At 43.7% G+C, this 22,647-nt stretch overlaps 2 protein-coding genes across 2 annotated transcripts in view; one reads left to right on the forward strand and one right to left on the reverse strand.

Annotated features, from left to right (window-relative positions):
* The window catches only part of LOC144505328 (cystatin-B-like), a 339,685-nt gene that overhangs the window by 236,220 nt on the left and 80,818 nt on the right, over positions 1 to 22,647 (reverse strand). The window lies entirely within an intron of this gene.
* Positions 1 to 22,647, forward strand: part of LOC144505425 (putative G-protein coupled receptor 139) — a 46,278-nt gene that overhangs the window by 8,699 nt on the left and 14,932 nt on the right. Inside the window, exons 2-3 of the mRNA XM_078231535.1 lie at positions 20,588 to 20,784; positions 20,952 to 21,120. Coding sequence (XP_078087661.1) covers positions 20,588 to 20,784; positions 20,952 to 21,120 — 366 coding nt within the window. The remainder of the gene's footprint in view (positions 1 to 20,587; positions 20,785 to 20,951; positions 21,121 to 22,647) is intronic.

Here is a 22,647-nt window from a genome sequence, read left to right on the forward strand (position 1 = left end):
AACACACACAATTTTAACTTTGCTATTCTTCCGGTGTCCTCCCAGATGAATAGAGTTAGATTGACATTAATCCTCTTCGGTCTATCTTTGTGTCTTTCTGAATGTGAGTGTGCTTGTGAGAAAGTCTGTGATTCTTTGTTTCTGCCTGCGTGTGCTTGTTATTGGAGTTTGTCATGTCTATGGCTGCTTGCGTGCGTGTGTTTGAGAGTGATTCTGTGTTTGTCTGTATGTATCTCTGTGTGTCAGTGCGTGGTGAGAATGTGCATGTGTGTGGGTTTGTGTCTGTGGGAAAGTCTGTGTTGATTTATGTTTGCCTGTGTGCATGTGTGTCAGTGTGTATCAGCTTGTATGTGTGGGTGTTTGGGGATATGTGTACAAGGGTGTGATGTGTTTGTGCCTGTGGGGGAATGTGTGTAGGTGGGTGGCGAGTGTGGAATGCAAGTGTGCGCTTGTGTGTTTAATTACATGTCTGGCTGTGTGTGTGTTTGTGTTTTAATGTGTTTCTTTCTGTGTCCTTGTGCCAGTGTCTGTGTGAGATCGAGATTATAATGCATAAACACCTTTCAAGTTTGTGACAGAAGCACATTAACTGACTTGTGCATTCTGCATGTTAAAAGTTCCAGAAATATTTGCAGTATCATTTACCCTCTGTGCATTTGTCTGGGTCTGTATTCCTTGGGGTTTAGAAGAGCGAGGGATGACCTGATTTAAATATTTAAACATAATCCTGATGGAGCTTGACAGGATAGATGGTGAGATGTTTTCACTCGTGGGAGAATCTCAAACAAAGGCACACAACTTCACGAGAAATTGTCAGTCATTTGAAACTGAGGTGCGTAGAAATTTCTTCTGACAGAGAGTGGCGAATCTCCGGAATTCTCTGCTCCAAAGGGTGGTGGAGACTGATTAATTAAAAGTTTTTACAGTGGAGCTGGATAAATATTTGGTAAATCGAGGAGTAGAGGGCTATGTGGAAATAGCACAGAAAGAAGCTGATGCCGGCATAGATCAACCATGTGCATATTGAATGGCGGGGCAGGCTTGAAGGACCTGGTGGCCTATTCCTGCTTCTATGCCTTATGTTCTTGTCTGTGATGTGGAGATGGCGGCGTGGGACTGGGGTGGCACAGTAAGAAGTCTCACAATACCAGGTTAATGTTCAGCAGGTTTATTTGGAATCACGAGCTTTCGGAGCGCTGCTCCTTCCTCTGGTGAGTGCTGATCAGAGAATCACCTGATGAAAGAGCAGCGCTCCAAAAGCTCGTGATTCCAAATAAATCTGTTGGACTTTAACCTGTTGTTGTGAGACTTCTTACTGTTCTTGTCTGTGTTATGGAATGTTCCTCCTGTTTCACCAGAGTCAACATTGGAACTTTCACTGGTAAATATGCATGAACTATTGTTGCGGTTTATAACTGGCAGGGTAAATGTAACCCGGAGAATTGTCGAGCAGGTGCTGCAGAATGGGAATATTTTTTTTAGATCTTTTCTGGTCGAGCACGGAACAATGGGAAGAAAAGGCTGTCAATACGTAAAACATTCTGCGACAGAAATGATGATGTTTTCAATGTTCAAAGAATCAGTCTGTGAAATTGCGATAATTATCTTGGAAACGTTAAAAAGAAACCATCAGTGAGGTCCATTATGTCAGATTAACCATTGACAATGTCTCACAGAGGAATTGCCGAGTGCAGCAAAGTTTCCCCACTCCCATTCTGAACGGGATTAGTGTCTGGTATCTGCACAAAATGTACACATTCCAGTCTGAGATTATAGACAATATCTCCCATGGGGAATAAATGACAGAGATCAGGTACAGTGTCTGGTGATAAATGGGAGAATGAACCAGCTCAGGTCTCTGCTGCAAATTTTAATCCCTGATAATATTGTTCAATATTCGCACTTCAGCAACCGGTTCCCAGCTTCAGGCATGTTGATTACTGAATTTCTCTGAGGCTAACAGACAGCATCACTTGCAGTAGCTCTGAGCCACCAGCAGACAGTAGCATTGTTTCACTTTAATCACAAGATAGCGAAAGAGGTTTGAGGAGAGGCTTGGAGCCATTCTCGCATTCACAGAGACACAGAGGAAGGAACGCTGTTACCAATCTGCCTTCTGCTGAATACTGTCAGAATCAAACACACACATTTTTCTCTCCCTGGAGCATATGTCCCCTGCTGCCTTTTGAAGGGAGGGGGAAGACTTTGCTGCTGAGAGCATTGACATCACATTGCTGCTTAAAAATGGTTTGCAGCAATCTTTCCTTAAAGTTGCGATGGGACATTCTGAAGATAGGGATTAAACAGTCAGTGGTTGTGGGACATATCGGTACCAACATAGGTTAAAAGTGGATAAGGCCATACATGAAGGATATACTGAGTTAGGACACTAATTGAAAAGTTGGACCTCGAATGTTAAAAAAGTTCAACTGACGTTCGTTTATTCATATTTGATTCAATTATTTTGAAAAATGCTACTTCATTGTACCCAGATGATCCCGCAGTGGATCAATGAATGTCTTTGGGAATGCATCGAGTCAGATTAGTACAGAGAGGTTGCCTGCCACACGAAGGGACGATCATTTCACACTGATAATGAATGACACATATGCTTTGGAAAATGCATTTACTGTTCATTTTATTTATTGATGTGTTTCACAGGCATTGATCAGCGATGCAATTTATTTAATCAAATAACTTGATTTACCTTCATGAGTTGCATTATATTTCACCATTCAATACTAAGCCACTGTTTGAAACTCACATGTGCTCCGAATATTAGAACATAGAACATAGAACATTACAGCGCAGAACAGGCCCTTCGGCCCACGATGTTGCACCGACCAGTTAAAAAAAAACTGTGACCCTCCAACCTAAACCAATTTCTTTTCGTCCATGAACCTATCTACGGATCTCTTAAACGCCCCCAAACTAGGCGCATTTACTACTGATGCTGGCAGGGCATTCCAATCCCTCACCACCCTCTGGGTAAAGAACCTACCCCTGACATCGGTTCTATAACTACCCCCCCTCAATTTAAAGCCATGCCCCCTCGTGCTGGATTTCTCCATCAGAGGAAAAAGGCTATCACTATCCACCCTATCTAAACCTCTAATCATCTTATATGTTTCAATAAGATCCCCTCTTAGCCGCCGCCTTTCCAGCGAAAACAATCCCAAATCCCTCAGCCTCTCCTCATAGGATCTCCCCTCCATACCAGGCAACATCCTGGTAAACCTCCTCTGCACCCTCTCCAAAGCCTCCACATCCTTCCTGTAATGTGGGGACCAGAACTGCACACAGTACTCCAAGTGCGGCCGCACCAGAGTTGTGTACAGTTGCAACATAACGCTACGACTCCTAAATTCAATCCCCCTACCAATAAACGCCAAGACACCATATGCCTTCTTAACAACCTTATCTACTTGATTCCCAACTTTCAGGGATCTATGCACACATACACCTAGATCCCTCTGCTCCTCCACACTATTCAAAGTCCTCCCGTTAGCCCTATACTCAACACATCTGTTATTCCTACCAAAGTGAATTACCTCACACTTCTCCGCATTAAACTCCATCCGCCACCTCTCGGCCCAACTTTGCAACCTGTCTAAGTCTTCCTGCAAACTACGACACCCTTCCTCACTGTCTACCACACCACCGACTTTGGTGTCATCAGCAAATTTGCTAATCCACCCAACTATACCCTCATCCAGATCATTAATAAATATTACAAACAGCAGTGGCCCCAAAACAGATCCCTGAGGTACACCACTTGTAACCGCACTCCATGATGAATATTTACTATCAACCACCACCCTCTGTTTCCTATCCGCTAGCCAATTCCTGATCCAATTTCCTAGATCACCCCCAATCCCATACATCTGCATTTTCTGCAGAAGCCTACCATGGTGAACCTTATCAAACGCCTTACTAAAATCCATATATACCACGTCCACTGCCTTGCCCCCATCCACCTCCTTGGTCACTTTCTCAAAAAACTCAATAAGGTTAGTAAGGCACGACCTACCTGCCACAAAACCATGCTGACTATCACCTATCAATTCATTACTCTCCAAATAACTATAAATCCTATCCCTTATAATTTTTTCCAACATCTTGCCGACAACAGAAGTGAGACTCACCGGTCTATAATTCCCGGGGAAGTCTCTGTTCCCCTTCTTAAACAATGGGACAACATTCGCTAACCTCCAATCTTCTGGTACTATACCAGAGGCCAACGACGACCTGAAGATCAGAGCCAGAGGCTCTGCAATCACTTCTCTTGCCTCCCAGAGAATCCTTGGATAAATCCCATCCGGACCAGGGGATTTATCTATTTTCAGACCCTCCAGAATATCCTGCACATCCTCCTTATCAACTTATCTATTGGTCATTGTAATTGGTGAAGTAACATTTAATGTTACATCAGATCTCAGGGAAAGCAAAATGTCTGCAGGAAGGATTGAATTGGAGACAGAGTAAAAGCAGATTGAGAGGGTGTGACTCACAAGACGGATATACCTGACGCCACCAGTGATGTATTACTGGGAGTAGATATTAGTCCAAATTGTACATATGCCTCACAACCAGAGTGGAATATCTGACCCCAGTAATGAAGTATTGCTGAGAGTGTCTGTCACTATGAAATTAAAGTAGTGTGGCTTACTAGCTAACATTAAATAAATGGATTCAGTTGCAAAATCCATCCTTATTTCGCTGAATGAACCTCCATCTGCAACGAGCTGCAGCTGTTTGCAAATGTAACAGGTTGACAAGGACATGTGTTGTTTTTGGGCGGCCGGTGTTGATGGTGGATATTTATGGGGAACACTTTCGGATTTGGAGTTGAGGTTACTATCAGATCAGCAATGGAAATGGAACAGGAACAAGTTCAAAGGGAAGTACAGCTCAAGAACAGGCCCTTGGGCCCTCCAAGTCCGTGGTGATCATGATGCCCTAACTAAACTAAGAAATACACCTTCTTCTCTTACTCAGTCTGGATCCCTCTATTCCCTCCCGATTCAAGTACACATCCAGATGCCTTATAAATGTTTCTAAACTTGCTGTTTCCACCACCTCCTGTGGCAGCGCGTTCCAGGCACCCACTAGTCTCTGCATGAAAAACTTCCCCCGTCTGTCTGACTTAAACGTTCCCTCCTGTTGTAGGTAAAAAACCTCTGACACTATTAGTAGATCAAAATGCAGTGTTTATTTTCACAATTGTGTGAGAAGTGAGGTTCCTAACAGTGGACCCCCAGTCTTCTCCTCGAACACAAATAAGAACAGAGTTTATATATGTCCCGGGCTCCGCCCTCATTCCATTGCAATTCTCTAAGATGTCTGTCATTGTTCATGGTGAGATTCTTGTTGTATTAGTAGTATCTTCCTCTGCGTAGTTTGTTCGATCTCCAAGGCCACGATTGTTCGTCATTTCTATCCTTGAAACAACATCACAGGTTTTGCACATACAAGTTAACTAATATACAGACAGGTTTGTATAATACTTTATATCAGGATAAGATGAATAACGTATGATGAATATATATATATAAATCTATGGTTATATAAAGACAGATACATGTCAACTCCATCGTGTTAAACAAAGGTACATGAAAATGGAGACTGTTTAGCTTATTTCGAGCTGGGTTAATCGCATTTCTTGATAACAAATGGAGACAGAGGAATAGCTGCTCCTTTTATCTGGCACAGACATGAAAAACACCGAACTCTGACAAAAACATGGACTCTGCAGTGTTCTCAACAAAATCACAGAGTTCGGGTCTTAATGCTTTTAAGTGTGACAAAGTTCATTAACCCATTCCCGACTTCACTCCTCCCTTTTGGTCAGATGCCAGGTCCAAACATGGCATTTATAACCAACTCAGAACCACATGTTATCGGGGAACGGGCCTAGCTCCTTAGTCGGGAGGTCTGCCCCCTCCGCCTGTACACTTGCGACTGTCATAATTCGCGCTGTTACTGTTTTGCAACAGGCGTTCAATAATGCCATACAAACACAGCAAGTAATTACAATTACAATTAGTACAATCAATCCATGCATCAGGTATTAACCCCACGACCCGAACCATTGCCCCAGCCAGCCCGGAAGGTTATAATCATGATATTGGTTCCCTTCTTCCTGTATTGTTTTTGCTACTTGTTTAATATGATCTGCTAAGCGAGTTATATTCTCCGAAGCATCGGGAATATACGTACAGCATTTCCAGCAAACTATGGCACATGTTCCACCTTGGGAGGCTAGCACATAATCGAGTGCTAATCAGTTCTGTAACGCCATAGTTCGAATAGCAACGACCTCTGTTGACATTTCAGAGATGGCCGTGCTCACCTCCTCAAACCCACCCTTAGTCTTATTTGCAACTTTCGCTAGGGTTGAGGCCATCTGCATAAGTTCCTGTGCTGCCTTTGCCGTCCCAAAAAATGGGTAGGCTATCATGAAGAATCGTTCTGTCTCACTAATGGCTCGCTTAGCCCTAAGCAGGTGTATCTCGGGGTGGTCCCGTAAGTCAGTGTAATGGTGAATATAAGGCACCACATATGCCAAATAACACGATCCTGTCCAATTCCAGGGAAGCCACGGATAGGCATTGTTTTCACAGACAAATAGGTACCATTATATGCAGTCATCGCTCTTACATAAGCGGAGGAGAGGCTAACCGGGACGGTGGCTATGGGGCACTGGATTGTGATCTGTATCATGGCCTCAGCGTCATCAGTGATATCAATCTGCTGTATACAGTAGCTACGGCCAACAGGTATGGTTCCATTTCTCATCAGGCAGATAGATCCTCTCTGTTTATTTTTCACAGCAAAGTGGGGTGGGGAATCTGATCTGTCGTAGCCGGGCTGGTAATTCTTCTTAAAGGACGATAAAGTGCACCTTCCGCCCCCTAGCTTAACACAACATCACTGTTGCTGATACCCTGCATAGTGGTACCCGATGGGGTTTTAAATGTCAGTTGCCTTGTCCCTTTCTGGGTTCCATTCCTTATTTAAAACCCATTCAATTACTTCTGGAGCTGATAAAGGGATAGGAAATAAGGGAATTCCTCCCTTTCCTCCGTGCGTGGGAATGTGTGAACAGACCAAGCACTTGCTCAGATTCGATTGTGATGCATACAGATAAGACATATACACAAAGGTGTTCATACAATAGACAGAGTCATCGTTACAGAGATGATCACTGTGCTTCATCCCTAACTCCTCATAATTCAATTTATATTCTCCCGCTATGGCTAACAGGGCCAGGATTGTGAGTATCAGCATGAGAAGCATCTTATCACCTCCTATTATCCCGCGCGACCGTTATACAATGGTCCAAAGGCTATATCGCCCACGCGCAAAGTTTCCGCGTGCCCGTTCAGCTTGCTTGGGGGTCAGTTGTTGTTTGTTTATATCTGCAATTGGAGTATATCACATACTTTTCCAATTAATTTCAGCATATTCAACTGAGTATATACAGGCACAGATATCATACTTCATGCGGCTCATTTCATTTTTGTACAAGCCCTGATTTGTTAGGTAATATTTGTACTAGGACATCCCACTGTTGGGACTGTCAGGGAGCATTTCAAGCTCTCTCTGCATCTCTTATTTCTTGATTGTCTTTTACCGATTTCTGCATCCCTTTTAGTTGGGTGCTTAGTTCCAAACATATCTCCTGATTGTATCTTTTAGTGGACCTACATCGGTCCCACCTGTTATGATGCTTTCTGGTAATTGTGTCGTCCGCCCTGTCATTAGCTCATAAGGGGTTAATCCGGTTGTTTGGTTTGTAGCAACCCTTAATCTCATTTAGTATGGTGGGCAATATCTTCATCCACGTTTTTTTTTCCGATGTCTGTCTGGCCTTCGCCAGTGCAAAGTATTTTTGCCCAATGTAATTAATTGTGCTATGCTTTAAGTTAATTTAAGCTAATTTGGCCTCAGCAGCTTGGAATTCTGAGTCCAACTTAGAAACTTAGCTGCATTCCCTGATAGTACAATGTAAGGTAAACAAACTTTCTCATGGCCAAGTTGTTGATGTAGCTGGAGACTGCTTGTATGTAATAATAATATCTAATTTAGTTATGCTTTAGAAACAGATGTTTTGGTTTTGTTTAATCTCACCGCTGGTTTTTGGCTGTTCTCTCTCTCCTTTTTCTAAAATAACCGTTATTTCGAAAGCAATGCTTAAAGAAAGGCATATTTACTTCAATCGAGTTTATTCTGAAGAAATAAACAGACCCTTCAGTTGGCTTAGTACGAATCAAACAACACTTTGCACTGGCTGCAGCCGGACATTCTTCCAAAAGACATCGCTTTTCTCATTTAAATCACATACCATGCAGCTCCGATCTTTGTATGATGTATTTTTACATTATATCTAATTTGATCATTTGTTTGTCCACATTTGAAAGTGCAATGTTTAAGCAGAAATGATTCTTCTATAGACCGATTGTCTCATAAGGTCTCACAGATGCCAATAGTTTATGCTGTCAGACACCGCTCTTTAAAAACACAGATAACCGAAATGATGCAAGATTTCTGAGTCTGGCTGCAAAGCCAGTCTCCAACTCTTTTTCTGTCTCTCTCCAGTAAACCGGTTTCACTTCCTGTCATATTAATATTAATTGTGCAAGCCATTACAAATTATGGCAAAGAATGGTTACATGTTTGGAATAACTAGCCTTTTTTTCACAGACTTATGTTTTTATCAATACACAATATATATTACATCGGGTATCTCAAAACCCTCTGAATTTAATTTTTAAATTAATCTGTTTCCATTTTTAAACTGAGCTCCAGATCAGAATTCCTTGCACTTTTAGAACAATGACAAGCACAATACATAGAACAATAACAAGAGTTACTTGATTAGAAATGTTTTGGTTTGCTTCCTAGCTGGCTAGGTTCTCAGCTTTGCAGTGTTCTTAGATTTGGAAAACCTAGAACAATAGATGGAACAATTCCAACGGCAGTTTATAATTTTAACTAGTTATACGATCAGAACTATCATCAATGTTAGATGATTTAAATGATGTAATTTGTTGCATGTTATCGAAACATCACACAAGTCTTGAATTTCATATCGGTAACTAACTGGCAACACAAGTTCCAATAATTCATGGTGTTCAATGGTTGGCATCAAATGCAAATTAAAAATACTCAAGGACAACATCTTTATTTGTATTAACAACTGAGGTTTTAACTGATTTAATCTCCTGCTGTAACTTGGGATAATCGGAACTACGATTCATTGATTTGATAGACTTTAAACTGACTCATAGACAGTATGTTCACCTCATTCTTTTGTTCCTGCTTTTCTATTTTTCACAAAATTACTTATTTTTTTAACTTCTCAACTACACTCTTATAATTTCAACTTCAAGACAAGGAAAGAGCACATGGTCCTTCCAAGGTTTAACTCCTTTCTCAACATTAAAACGAACAACAACAAAACATTCACGCTATCACGTTGTTAAACACACAGATACACATGGAAGCTTCCAACATTTATTCAGACTTAACATCTTAAACTGGGATGGAAGTAAAACATTTAAGAATACAGACCGTTGATTAACAGTCGCTTTTATGCCGCTGCCTTCCAAGCTGTAATTCAACTCAAAGCAGAAGTAAATTCAATAAATCTTATCACTTTAATCGTTAACCGTTTGTAACAAATACTTCCCCAGCATTTCCTTATCTCATTTATTCCACTGAATTATTTCCCTCATTTCTAATTATATTGATTTGTCAATTTGGTATTATAGGCGGGCACTCCCTTTTAGCCTGTCTGTCATTTAATACAGTTTCCTGGTTGATCCATGTAACACATTTTAATTAGAATGCATTATGGCAGTATAATAATTCCCAGTATGACACACACATTCTACCTTATGTAACTCCCTTCACTGTTAAATTTTGACTATATCTTAAAATTACTGCAAATCTTATAACTCAGAGGAACATAAACAAGTGATTAATCATCATTTCAAATACGCAGGAATAATTCTTTCTATTTATCATTTCAACTTCAGTTCTATCAAAAATACATTTTCAAATTTAACAAAGCCTGATCCAAATAATCCATTTATTTTATCACTTTTAAATATCCCTACTAAAATAATTATCTTTACACAGGCAGATGCAAGATCGAATCTACTGTGTGCTTAAATGGTTCACTCTCCTTACGACTCTTCAGATGTAATCTAATGCTATTATTCCCACATTCCCCAAATCTCTGTCCGATGCCCCTATCGTAAAATTTATTAATTTATTAAACTCGCATTGATCTGCTATACCCCATTCCACCACATGAGGCTCTCGATCGCAATTACATCTGACATCTCTCTCTCTTTCCCTCGAGTGAGAGAGAAACTTACAACCTGTTTGTTTTCTTTTAACCCTTTATTCCCCTTTTAACTGTTTTGTTGCGGTAATTGGTGTATTCCTTTAATTGAGTCCAATGCTTCCAGACACCCCTACCTTGCATATCTATGCAGGCACAGGTGCCTCCACTGATAATGACCTCATAGGGGCCTTTCCATTTGGGGGAAAATCCAGGTTTTCCTGGTAGTGTTTTTACCATAACCTTGCTGCCCGCCGGGGGTACCTCCGGGATCTGTTCTAGTTTATCGTGCTCATCTATCACCATTTGTTTGTCCCGTACTGTTTTCCGCATATCTTTCAATTGGGAGCTTAACTGTAATACATATCGTCTAATCCTGTCCCGTAATGGGCCTACATCTGCATATTTCCGTGATCCATCCACAAACAGGACCAAATCGGGTGCCTCCAGGGGCACACCTTTTATTCTACTCTCCTCTACCTCTTCATCTACGTCCCTACATGAGTGGGGAGACCCTTCACCTAACATTCCTTCTGCGGGGTTCATTCCCATGTCTCGTACAAGGGTGATGGACTTAATGGGTGGGAGAAGCACTGCCTCCCACTTCATTCCATTGCAATTCTCTAAGATGTCTGTCATTGTTCATGGTGAGATTCTTGTTGTATTAGCAGTATCTTCCTCTGCGTAGTTTGTTCGATCTCCAAGGCCACGATTGTTCGTCATTTATATCCTTGAAACAACATCACAGGTTTTGCACAAAAAGTTAACTAGTATACATACAGGTTTGTATGATACTTTATATCAGGATAAGATGAATAACGTATGATGAATATACATATGAATCTACGGTGATTCAAAGACAGAAGGCATACATGTCAACTCCATCGTGTTAAACAAAGGTACATAAAAATGGAGACTGTTTAGCTTATTTCGAGCTGGGTTAATCGCATTTCTTGATAACAAATGGAGACAGAGGAATAGCTGTTCCTTTTATCTGGAACAGACATGAAAAACACCGAACTCTGACAAAAACATGGACTCTGCAGTGTTCTCAACAAAACCACAGAGTTCGAGTCTTAATGCTTAAGTGTGACAAAGTTCATTAACCCATTCCCGACTTCACCTCCTCATCGTGAACCCGTGCCCCCTTGGAGTTGACACTTCCACCCAGAGAAAAAGCCTCTGAATATCCACCCTGTCGATGCCTCTCATAATATTGCAGACCTCTATCAGGTATCCCCTCAGCCTCTGTATTTCCAGTGCAAGCAATTCTAATTTTTACAACCTCTCCTCATAGCCAACGTCCTCGAGACTAGGCAGCATCTTGGTGATCCTTCTTTTCACTCTGTCCAAAGCTTCCACATCCTTCTGGTAGTGTGGCGACCAGAACTGCACACAATGCTCCAAATGTGGTCGAACTAAGTTTTTTTTTTATAGCTGCAACATGATTTATTGAATGGCAGAACAGGACTTGGGGGTTGGGGGGCGGGGGGCGGTGGGGTGTGGGGTAGAAAGTCCATCTCCTGTATTTCTGTCCTTTGCTGATATTGCCATGTCTCAAATTCAGTTTGTGTCTGTGCACTTCCCTCTACGAAATACCCACGGATTTCCTGATACACACTCAGTCCATTAAAGAAATTCTGGGAGAAAAAATTCCATTGATCGATTTCGAATAATGCAACATGTCTCAGGGCTGTTCTCAGATATTCTGTTTATTCATTGAAGACAAAATACATTTTAACAGATATTTCATCGAGTTGTTGAGCTTGTCTCTGAATTTTGAGAGAGTTGCAGCATAAATAAACGTGTTTGTGCAGCAGTTCAAGTCACACATCATATATCCAACTTTGCTCAATGTTTAGATGAAACCCTGGTAATCTGCTGTAACTGTACCTGTGATGGTATAATATAAAAAATTAATAACAAAAACCAACCACAGAAGTATGAAGCTGCCGGATATGGTGAAGAGCAAAATCACAGACTTCCTTCTGCTCTCCATCTCTGGGTCCCTGATATTCTCTCCCTTCCTCTGACCCCTCATTGCTTTGCGGACTCGACTGGCCAGTAAAATGTGTGTGGTTGTCAGAGCATTGAGCAACAGAATGAAGACGAATGGGAACAATGGTACTAAAATTGTGTCAATCCAGTCCAATACACCCACCCAGGATCAGTATAATAGATCGCTTTTGTCTTACAGTAGAAAGACACATGATGATTTATCTTCCAAGGCTCATACTGAAAATAGAAAGAAATGTTTTTTAGGAAGAGCAGAATGCAGGTTGTGGCAAGAGCCACAGCAGCATTTTTATCAGTGCAATATTTTGTCTTCAGATTCTGGCAACAAATGACAACAAACCTATCAAAGGAGAAAGTGAGAGTGAACCAGACAGAACAGTCCCTGGCTGAACGGCGCAGCACATTAATTACACTACAAATAGGAGTGATATCCAAGAAACAACGCGGGTAATAATCAGAACGGAATTCCCACATTATGATTGCCGTGATAATATACAGGAGATCTGCTCATGCCATGCCCACATGATAATGAATAGTGCACGCGGAGAGGCCACATCTTCCCCGAGACAGGATGAAAATCGCCAGTAAATTCATTCGGAAAGAGAGGGGAAAGGGAATGAAAATTACTGATGAGATTTTCACCATGTCTGATCCAGTTACGACGGAGAGAACTGTCGGACAAATAACTACAGAGTTGGATCGTGGATTAGAACGGCAGTTGAAACTTAAATAAACTCAAACCCGACCCCAATCATCTTCTATTTGGCTTACATGAGTCTTGGCAATGTTTGGCAGTAACCATGATGTGGAGATGCCGGCGTTGGACTGGGGTAAACACAGTAAGAAGTTTAACAACACCAAGTTAAAGTCCAACAGGTTTATTTGGTAGCAAAAGCCACACAAGCTTTCGAAGCTCTAAGCCCCTTCTTCAGGTGAGTGGGAATTCTGTTCACAAACAGAGCTTATAAAGACACAGACTCAATTTACATGAATAATGGTTGGAATGCGAATACTTACAACTAATCCAGTCTTTAAGAAACAAAACAATGGGAGTGGAGAGAGCATCAAGACAGGCTAAAAAGATGTGTATTGTCTCCAGACAAGACAGCCAGTGAAACTCTGCAGGTCCACGCAACTGTGGGAGTTACAAATAGTGTGACATGAACCCAATATCCCAGTTGAGGCCGTCCTTGTGTGTGCGGAACTTGGCTATCAGTTTCTGCTCAGCGACTCTGCGCTGTCGTGTGTCGCGAAGGCTGCCTTGGAGAACGCTTACCCGAATATCAGAGGCCGAATGCCCGTGACCGCTGAAGTGCTCCCCAACAGGAAGAGAACAGTCTTGCCTGGTGATTGTCGAGCGGTGTTCATTCATCCGTTGTCGCAGCGTCTGCATAGTTTCCCCAATGTACCATGCGTCGGGACATCCTTTCTTGCAGCGTATCAGGTAGACAACGTTGGCCGAGTTGCAAGAGTATGTACCGTGTACCTGGTGGATGGTGTTCTCACGTGAGATGATGGCATCTGTGTCGATGATCCGGCACGTCTTGCAGAGGTTGCTGTGGCAGGGTTGTGTGGTGTCTTGGTCACTGTTCTCCTGAAGGCTGGGTAGTTTGCTGCGGACAATGGTCTGTTTGAGGTTGTGCGGTTGTTTGAAGGCAAGAAGGTGGGGTGTGGGGATGGCCTTGGCGAGATGTTTGTCTTCATCAATGACATGTTGAAGGCTCCGGAGGAGATGCCGTAGCTTCTCCGCTCCGGGGAAGTACTGGACAACGAAGGGTACTCTGTCCACTGTGTCCCGTGTTTGTCTCCTGAGGAGGTCGGTGCGGTTTTTCGCTGTGGCGCGTTGGAACTGTTGATCAATGAGTCTAGCGCCATATCCTGTTCTTATGAGGGCATCTTTCAGCGTCTGGAGGTGTCTGTTGCGATCCTCCTCATCCGAGCAGATCCTGTGTATACGGAGGGCTTGTCCGTAGGGGATGGCTTCTTTAACGTGTTTAGGGTGGAAGCTGGAGAAGTGGAGCATCATGAGGTTATCCGTGGGCTTGCGGTACAGTGAGGTGCTGAGGTGACCATCCTTAATGGAGATGCGTGTGTCCAAGAATGCAACCGATTCCAGAGAGTAGTCTATGGTGAGCCTGATGGTGGGATGGAACTTGCTGATGTCATCATAGAGTTGTTTCAGTGATTGTTCACCATGAGTCCAAAGGAAGAAAATGTCATCGATGTATCTAGTGTATAGCATCGGTTGAAGGTCCCGTGCGATGAAGAAGTCTTGTTCGAACCTGTGCATGAAGATGTTGGCATATTGAGGTGCAAATTTGGTCCCCATGGCTGTTCCGTGTGTCTGGATGAAGAACTGGTTGTTGAAGGTGAAGATATTGTGGTCCAGGATGAAGTGGATGAGATGTAAAATTGCATCTGGAAACTGGCAGTTGTTGGCGCTGAGCATTGAGGCCGTTGCAGCAATGCCATCGTCATGGGGGATGCTGGTGTAGAGTGCCGAGACATCCATTGTGACGAGGAGCGCTCCCGGTTCAACTGCTCCAAGTGTGCTGAGTTTCTGTAGGAAGTCCGTCGTGTCGCGACAAAAGCTGGGGGTTCTTTGTACAATGGGTTTCAGGATGCCCTCGACATAGCCGGAGAGATTCTCGCACAGGGTCCCATTGCCCGATACGATGGGACGGCCGGGTGTGTTTGCCTTGTGTATCTTTGGGAGGCAGTAGAGATCTCCAACGCGGGGAGTACGTGGGATGAGAGCACGGAGGGTGTTCTGAAGGTCCGGATCAAAGGTCTTGATCAGAGTGTTGAGTTGACGGGTGTGTTCTTTGGTCGGATCTGCAGGTAACTGTCTGTAGTGTTTCTCGTTGTTGAGTTGTCGGTACACTTCTTTGCAGTAATCCGTTCTGTTCAGTATGACGATGGCCCCTCCTTTGTCTGCTGGTTTGATGACAATGTTGCGGTTGGTCTTGAGAGCGTGGATGGCGTTACGTTGTGCTTGGGTGATGTTCGGGGCTGTCCTGTGAGTGTGGCTGATGAATTTGGTGTTGACGCACCTCCAGGCAAGACTGTTCTCTTCCTGTTTGGGAGCACTTCAGCGGTCACGGGCATTCGGCCTCTGATATTCGGGTAAGCGTTCTCCAAGGCGGCCTTTGCGACACACGACAGCGCAGAGTCGCTGAGCAGAAACTGATAGCCAAGTTCCGCACACACAAGGACGGCCTCAACCGGGATATTGCGTTCCTGTCACACTATTTGTAACTCCCACAGTTGCGTGGACCTGCAGAGTTTCACTGGCTGTCTTGTCTGGAGACAATACACATCTTTTTAGCCTGTCTTGATGCTCTCTCCACTCCCATTGTTTTGTTTCTTAAAGACTGGATTAGTTGTAAGTATTCTCATTCCAACCATTATTCATGTAAATTGAGTCTGTGTCTTTATAAGCTCTGTTTGTGAACAGAATTCCCACTCACCTGAAGAAGGGGCTTAGAGCTTCGAAAGCTTGTGTGGCTTTTGCTACCAAATAAACCTGTTGGACTTTAACCTGGTGTTGTTAAACTTCTTACTGGCAGTAACCACCCAGAGGTAGTTTGACAATTCACATGTTTCACTGAATTTTAAGTCTATTTTCAGCTACAGCGTTAGCTCTGGGAGATCGGTTTTCTGCATTGGACTGACATAATGGGAATACACCTCAAAACGGAACGGCATTGATATTCGGGACTGTCGAAACATACAAACATTTCCCTTTGCCCCAAAATCCATTCTCACCATATTCAGGAATGGGACATAACCCAATGGCCTGCATTCACTTTTTAACATGCCCGCAAGATCAGACCTCCTCAAGGTTGGAGCGTTCCCCAGAAATATTCCCAGGAATGGTCAGTCCCAACAGGTTTGAACTGCCCAGCTTTAGACAAGGGACATGAGGGAGTTAAAGGGACAAGTGTTACAACAACAACAACCTGCAGTGATAGTATCACTTCCTGGGATGTTGGACTTCATTGAGAAAAAAAACGAATGTAGAGTTTAAACACAGGAAGAGGAGAGGTAGAGGGTGAATGTGCACCTGGTGATGTATAGAGGGAAACACCTTAGATGGATGATGCAGTCAGTATCCAGTTTGATGGGATGTGAAGTGAGGACAAGAGGAAGATTATTGTGGTTCATGGGTACAGTGGAAGACAAGTGAACAGGAACCTGATGAGCAGGGTGGAGGGCGCTATTGAGCATAATGCAATGGAGCCTCGGCTGAGGAGTGATGGAAATATGTCTGAAGCTTTGGTGTGTGAGTTGACTTTTCCAGATCCGATAGAATGGAGGTGGAGAAACTGAAAGAATTAGACAGTTCAGAAGTTGGGGTGCAAGGGAGGGTGGTCAGAGCAGCAGCGAGAATCGTTGTACTTCTGATAAAGATGGGAGGTCAACAAATTCTTAGAAATGGTGGAGGAGACGGCGGGGGGGGGGGGGGGGAGGGGGGTGTTGGATAAGTAACATGCAGAAATGCAGTTGCTCGAATTAAGAAGTAAAGTTGCCATTTTTGTTCCAGTTTAATACAAAAAGGAAGAAATTGAATAAAGGCTGTTATCAAACTATTTTGAAAAATATTGAAAGTATTGACCTGAGCAGGATATCTGCCCCTCACGCTACGCAACGTCAGCCTAGCTGGACACTGCCAACTTCACACAGCCACACTATTAATGAATATCAAAATGTTTACACCAGATATTCACAGAGAGATACTTTACAGAAGCGTATCAGCAAAGTTCGAAATATTCATTTTATTTCCCAACTCAGTGCTGGTGAGGAAGTAGAGATTTACAGTGGGTCAAGAGGATGAGGAAATAGCAACTCAAGCTATTCCAAATGGAGTGCTGGAAATGAGCCAGAGGGAGATGGATTGTGTTGTGAAGTTAACGTTTGTAAAATTAAAAAACAATGTAAAAATGCAAAGAGTCTGGTGAAAGTAAAGACAGTTTTTTTTGCAATGCTTAGAGAGTTAAGGAGGTGCAGCTGTGCAGTACACAAAGAACATAGAATGAAACATTATGTTGTGACACTAGGCAGCAATGCTGCCAAGAAGAAAGGTTGTTTTTGAATTTTAACCAATCAATTTGAAAGAGGCATTTGAATAGGAGCAGTGTATCAGATTTGAATTTGATGTTTTGATAACCTGTAAACCAATCCTATTGTGGGGTTTTTTGGAATGTTATCAGGGAAATAAAACCAGCTCCCAGCTCCAGAGAACTGCCAGAAGACCGCCTGTCAGCAACTGCCACAATTCACAGCTTGTGAGAGAAACACAGACAGCAACTGTCTCTAACAGCATACCAGCCACATGTATGTCTCAAAAGAATGCCCCATCTCAATCTTAAAGATATCAAAAGAAGGCAGAAGAAAACAGGCAAAGAAGTCAGAAGGCCTCAGAAGATGATAAACCTGATTGGAATTTGAGTGACTAAAATTCTATTTCTTTTGGTTAATTAATGTGTTGCATTTATCTGAACAGCAATCCATTAGAATAGTGTTTATTCAGTGTTTTTATTAGTTTACTTAACCTGTTTACTGCTCGTTAGAAAAATAAAGTGTTACTTGTTGTTTTTCCGGAGGGAGTCTCAGGACGTTATTGATTTTACCACGAAAAGTTGCTGAAGCACATATTACCCTTCTCACACACTCTTCAACAGATTGTGAAGGAAGTTACTTCTCTTTGAGTGGTTGCATGTTAGTTCTCAGAGAGGAGATCAACCTCCCCTTCATAACAATTGTCACCACAAGACCAGATCATTATGAGTGTGAAACAATGTCTTTCCCCACGGAGCATTTAAAGGTTGCTGGAGTGGGAAAAGAGGGGAGAGGTCTCTGACGAGAGGATTGATGCCGAACTGGGAAAAGTGATCGATTTGTAATAATTAACAGTTCACTTCTGCTTTATCCTGTCCTGAAATATAAAATTTTCACCTTTTATTTCTCTCACCTCATGGAGAATCATATCCCTGATCAAAGGATAAAGATCAGTACAGGTGACATCTGTAAAGATCCAGAAACATAGACACGAACTGATCTCCCATCGTAACCAATTCCAGAAATGACTTAATCATTCACCAGGGAATGTTCCTAATTCCAGGTAGAAACAAAATACCGGGATTCTGCAATCCTGCTCCATGACTTTCAGAACTCTGTGGGGACAAGGCGTTTGCACTCCACTCAATCAACAAAAGTATTTCGACGGTATGCACTTAGATTAAAGTCCCTCATTGTACAATAATTTGCACACCCAGTAAATAATTCACAATGGTTTCTGTTGAAGGGTCTCAATGGCATATTTGAACACATTGCACTTCATTTCATAGACCTCATTATTAAGCATCTTCAGCCAAGCGGCTGCCTTTCTCATATTCACAGATTGAAATATGATAAATACAGAGGCAATTCATAGAAGAGAGTTTGACCCTTTAAACAATTACAGCATGGAAACAAGCCCGTTGGCCCAACTTGTCCAGGTCGCCCGGTTTTTAGCGCTAAGCTACCCCCAATTGCCCGCATTTGGCCCATATCCCTCGATACCCATCTTACCCATGTAACTGTCGTAATGCTTTTTAAAAGACAAAATTGTACCCAGCTCTACTACTGCCTCTGACAGCTTGTTCCAGACACACACCACCCTTTGTGTGAAGCAAAGGCCCCTCTGGACCTTCTTGTATCTCTCCCCTCTCACCTTCAACCTATTCCCTCTAGTTCTAGACTTCACTAACTTTGGGAAAAGATGTTGACTATCTACATTAGCTTTGCCCCTCATTATTTTGAGGACCTCTATAAGATCATCCCTAAACTGCTTACATTCCACAGAAAAAAGTCCCAGTCTATTCAGCCTCTTCTATAACTCAAACTATCAAATCCCAGTAACAAGTGCCTTCTTCACCACCCTGTCCACCTGTGACTCCACCTTCGAGGAGCTGTGAATCTGTACTCCTCGATCGCTTTTTTCTATAACGCTCCCCAACGCCCTACCATGAACTAAGTCGGACCTGCCCCAATTCGGTCAACAAAATGCATCACCTCACATTTATCTAAATTGAACTCCATGTGCCATTCATCGAACCACTTGGCCGAATTGATCAAGATCCCTTTGCAATCCGAGATAACTTGTTTATTGTCCACTATGCCACCAATCTTGGTGTCAACTGTGAATTTACTAACCATGCCTCCTAAATTCTCATCCACATCATTAATATAAATAACAAATAACAGTGGACCCAGTACCGATCCCTGAGGTCACAGGCCTCCAGTTTGAGAAATAATCGACAACCTCTGTCGTCAAGCCAATTTTGTATCCAATTGGCTACCTCACCGTGGACCTTGCGAGATTTAACATTCTGCATCAATCTACCATGCGATCTGTAACTTGCATTGATTCCATTCAAATTACAGACTTACACACAGGACAGGTGTTAATCTGACGGTTAATCTGAGCAACACATTATACTGGCATATGGCATTTCCCTCTGGTTAATGGCGCCATATCAAGTACAATTCCACAACAACTGAGACTCAATATGCTTGACTGTTTGAAGCACTGATCGCGGGGGGGTAGGATTTCCCCACAACGCAGTAAACGTGATCATTTAACCTGGTAAAAAGATTGAAACTGATACTTAGAAAGTATATTGTCACAAGAGTGAAGATCTCTTCCTCATTTTCAGCAAAATTATCAAACAGGTGGTGCGCCTGAACAACAGTCGCAATTAGATCAGCCTGTAACATCAGCAGTCACAGAGTGAAAACAGAGTGCGGCTTTCACACAGGATTAGACAATTTCCAGTGTTATGGCCACTTACCCGGAACACCAACAACTGGAAGGATTGTGTGGAGTGCTTTCTGCACATGTTCAGTCGGGAAATGCATTTTCCGTGTGACCTGACCCGTCCGCCCGCGTGGCAGACAAGTATTAAAGACACTTCGCGATGAGTGGACATCTAAACTTATCTGGCCAATGTCAAGGTTGACCTGCTGTGTCAGAGCACCACTCAGCAGCCGCAGACGCTGGTCGAGTTTATGTTTCCAAGGGCCTTTCAGCTGGTCAGCATTCTGCTGCAGGGGGGAGCACGTTCACTATCTCTGAAGTTAAGTAGTTGATGGGAGGACGCCTCCTCGAAGCAGACATCACATACAAACAATTTTCCCCTTATTCTGATTAATGTGCATGGCCTGGTCTTACAGAGCGAGTGGCTGGCAGTCTTCCAGCAGCTCCCACTGCTGCTGACCACATCCAGGCCCAACATTCTGGACGGTGACTTCAACTGCATCATCGATGTATCCGGACGATCCATCAAGGCCGACAGCAAACTGGACGCCAAGTCCAGACTGCTGACAGAAACGCCAAGCTGCATGACGTCTTCAGCAACCCTGCAGACGGAGTCCAGCTTGATGGGATAAATAGATCTGTCCGCTCTGGGATAGACTTCCTGTTTGTGTCCCAGACTTTCGTGGTGAGGTCCACCGATGTCAAGCCGGTGTTCTGCAATGACCACTGCTTCCAACTAGCTGATTGACACATAAAAGAAATCCAGAAATTGGGCAGCAGGACATGGAAGCTGATTGTAAAACTGTTGACCTCAGAGAACCTCGAGGAACTCAAAAGGGATTGCAAAGATTCGAGTACCGTCAAAGCGCTCTTTGAGTCTCCAGCTCTCTGGTGGGAAGTAACAAAGGAGGACATCAAGAGGTTCTTCATCCGTAAGGATGTTCAGAAGGTGAGGGAGAGACGAGGTTGGGGGGTGGGGGGGAGAGACGGGGGGTGGGGGGAGGTGGGGGGGGGGGGGGGCGGTGGGGAGTGTAATTGTCCTGACTCCAGAAAAGCATGCAGAATCTGCTCTGGCTGCAGTCAATGGGGGTTGAATCAAGGAGGATCTCCAGGAGGTGATGATCCAGCACGCCTCGCTCTTTGCCTTAGAGACCTCCGGTCATCTTTAGATCCAGGAACTGCTCCCTGGAACAGGACGAAACATGCTCACAGTTCTTCAAAAAGGTGCGCAGAGAGAGCTCTGTGATCAGCAGCCTGAAGGAAGAAGATGGCTCAGTAAAGTCATCGTTGTCTGACATTCCGAGGAGCTGCAAATCATTCTATACACCAGACTGTATGACTTGAAACCCACAGACAGCACGGCCTCCCAGTCTTTCCTGTCGTCTACCACGGAGGTCTGAGATGATGGCGAGCGGGAGAGCCTGGACTCGACTTTGTGGGTCTGGATTGGCCAGGCCTGCTGGAAATATGCGAGAGTATGCTTCTGGATGGCAGCATGTCAGAATCCATGAGGAAAAGCATCATTACCCTTATTTACGAGCAGAAGGGGAAAGGGAATAAATTCGAGATTGGTGATGCATTTCACTGTTGAACAGGGACTACAAAAATCTAGCCAAGGTTATCGCCAACCGGGTCAGGTCTGCACTGGAGTCGGTGATCCACCCTGACCAGGCCTGTCGTGTGTCCAGCAGGAAGACCTCGGATAGCCTTATGTTTCTGTGTGGGAGAGGGATGTGAATACCTGCCCCATCAGCCTGGCCCAGGAGAAGGCATTTGTCAGAATATCACAGACCTACATGATGGATGTGCTCTCCAAAATGGGGATTGGGGACCGAATCCACAATTGGATCCAACTGTTCTACACCAGCATCAGTAATTCAATTTCCCTGTATGGGTGGGATCAGAAGTGTTCAGATTTAATCTGGAGTCAGGCAGGGCGGCTCTCTCTCCCCCGTCCTACTTAGAACACCTTTACCGTATCCATCAAAAAGGAGCCAGGCATAAGAGGAGTGACGACCCCAGGCAGTGGAGGCACAGAGGTCAAAGCCTCCCTGTACATGGATAAAATCGCTTTCTGCTCAGACCCATCATCAGTGAGCAGGCTCCTGAAAGTCTGTGACCAGTTCCAACTGGTCTCGGGTGCCAAGGGAAACCGGGGCAACAGCGAGGCCATGTTCTTTAGAAACTGGCTAACTGATCCTTTACCCCTTCACCGTCAAACCAGACCACCTCAAGGGTGCTGGGGATATGGGTTGGAGCAGCTGGGCCATACGCCAAAAACTAGGAGAAGCGTAATGGAGGAGGTTAAACAGAAACTGGGCATGTGGGAGCAACGTTCTCTCTCCGTTTCCGGGAAGAAAAGCTTGTCATCTGGTGTGAGGTGCTCTCTGCTTTAGTGTAGGTAGTGGAGCTCTGGCCCGTATCCCCATCCTGCTCAGCAGCACTCACTCGGGTCATCTTCAAATTCATCTGGAGA

This window comes from Mustelus asterias, chromosome 16, assembly GCF_964213995.1.
Source record: "Mustelus asterias chromosome 16, sMusAst1.hap1.1, whole genome shotgun sequence".
NCBI lineage: Eukaryota > Metazoa > Chordata > Chondrichthyes > Carcharhiniformes > Triakidae > Mustelus > Mustelus asterias.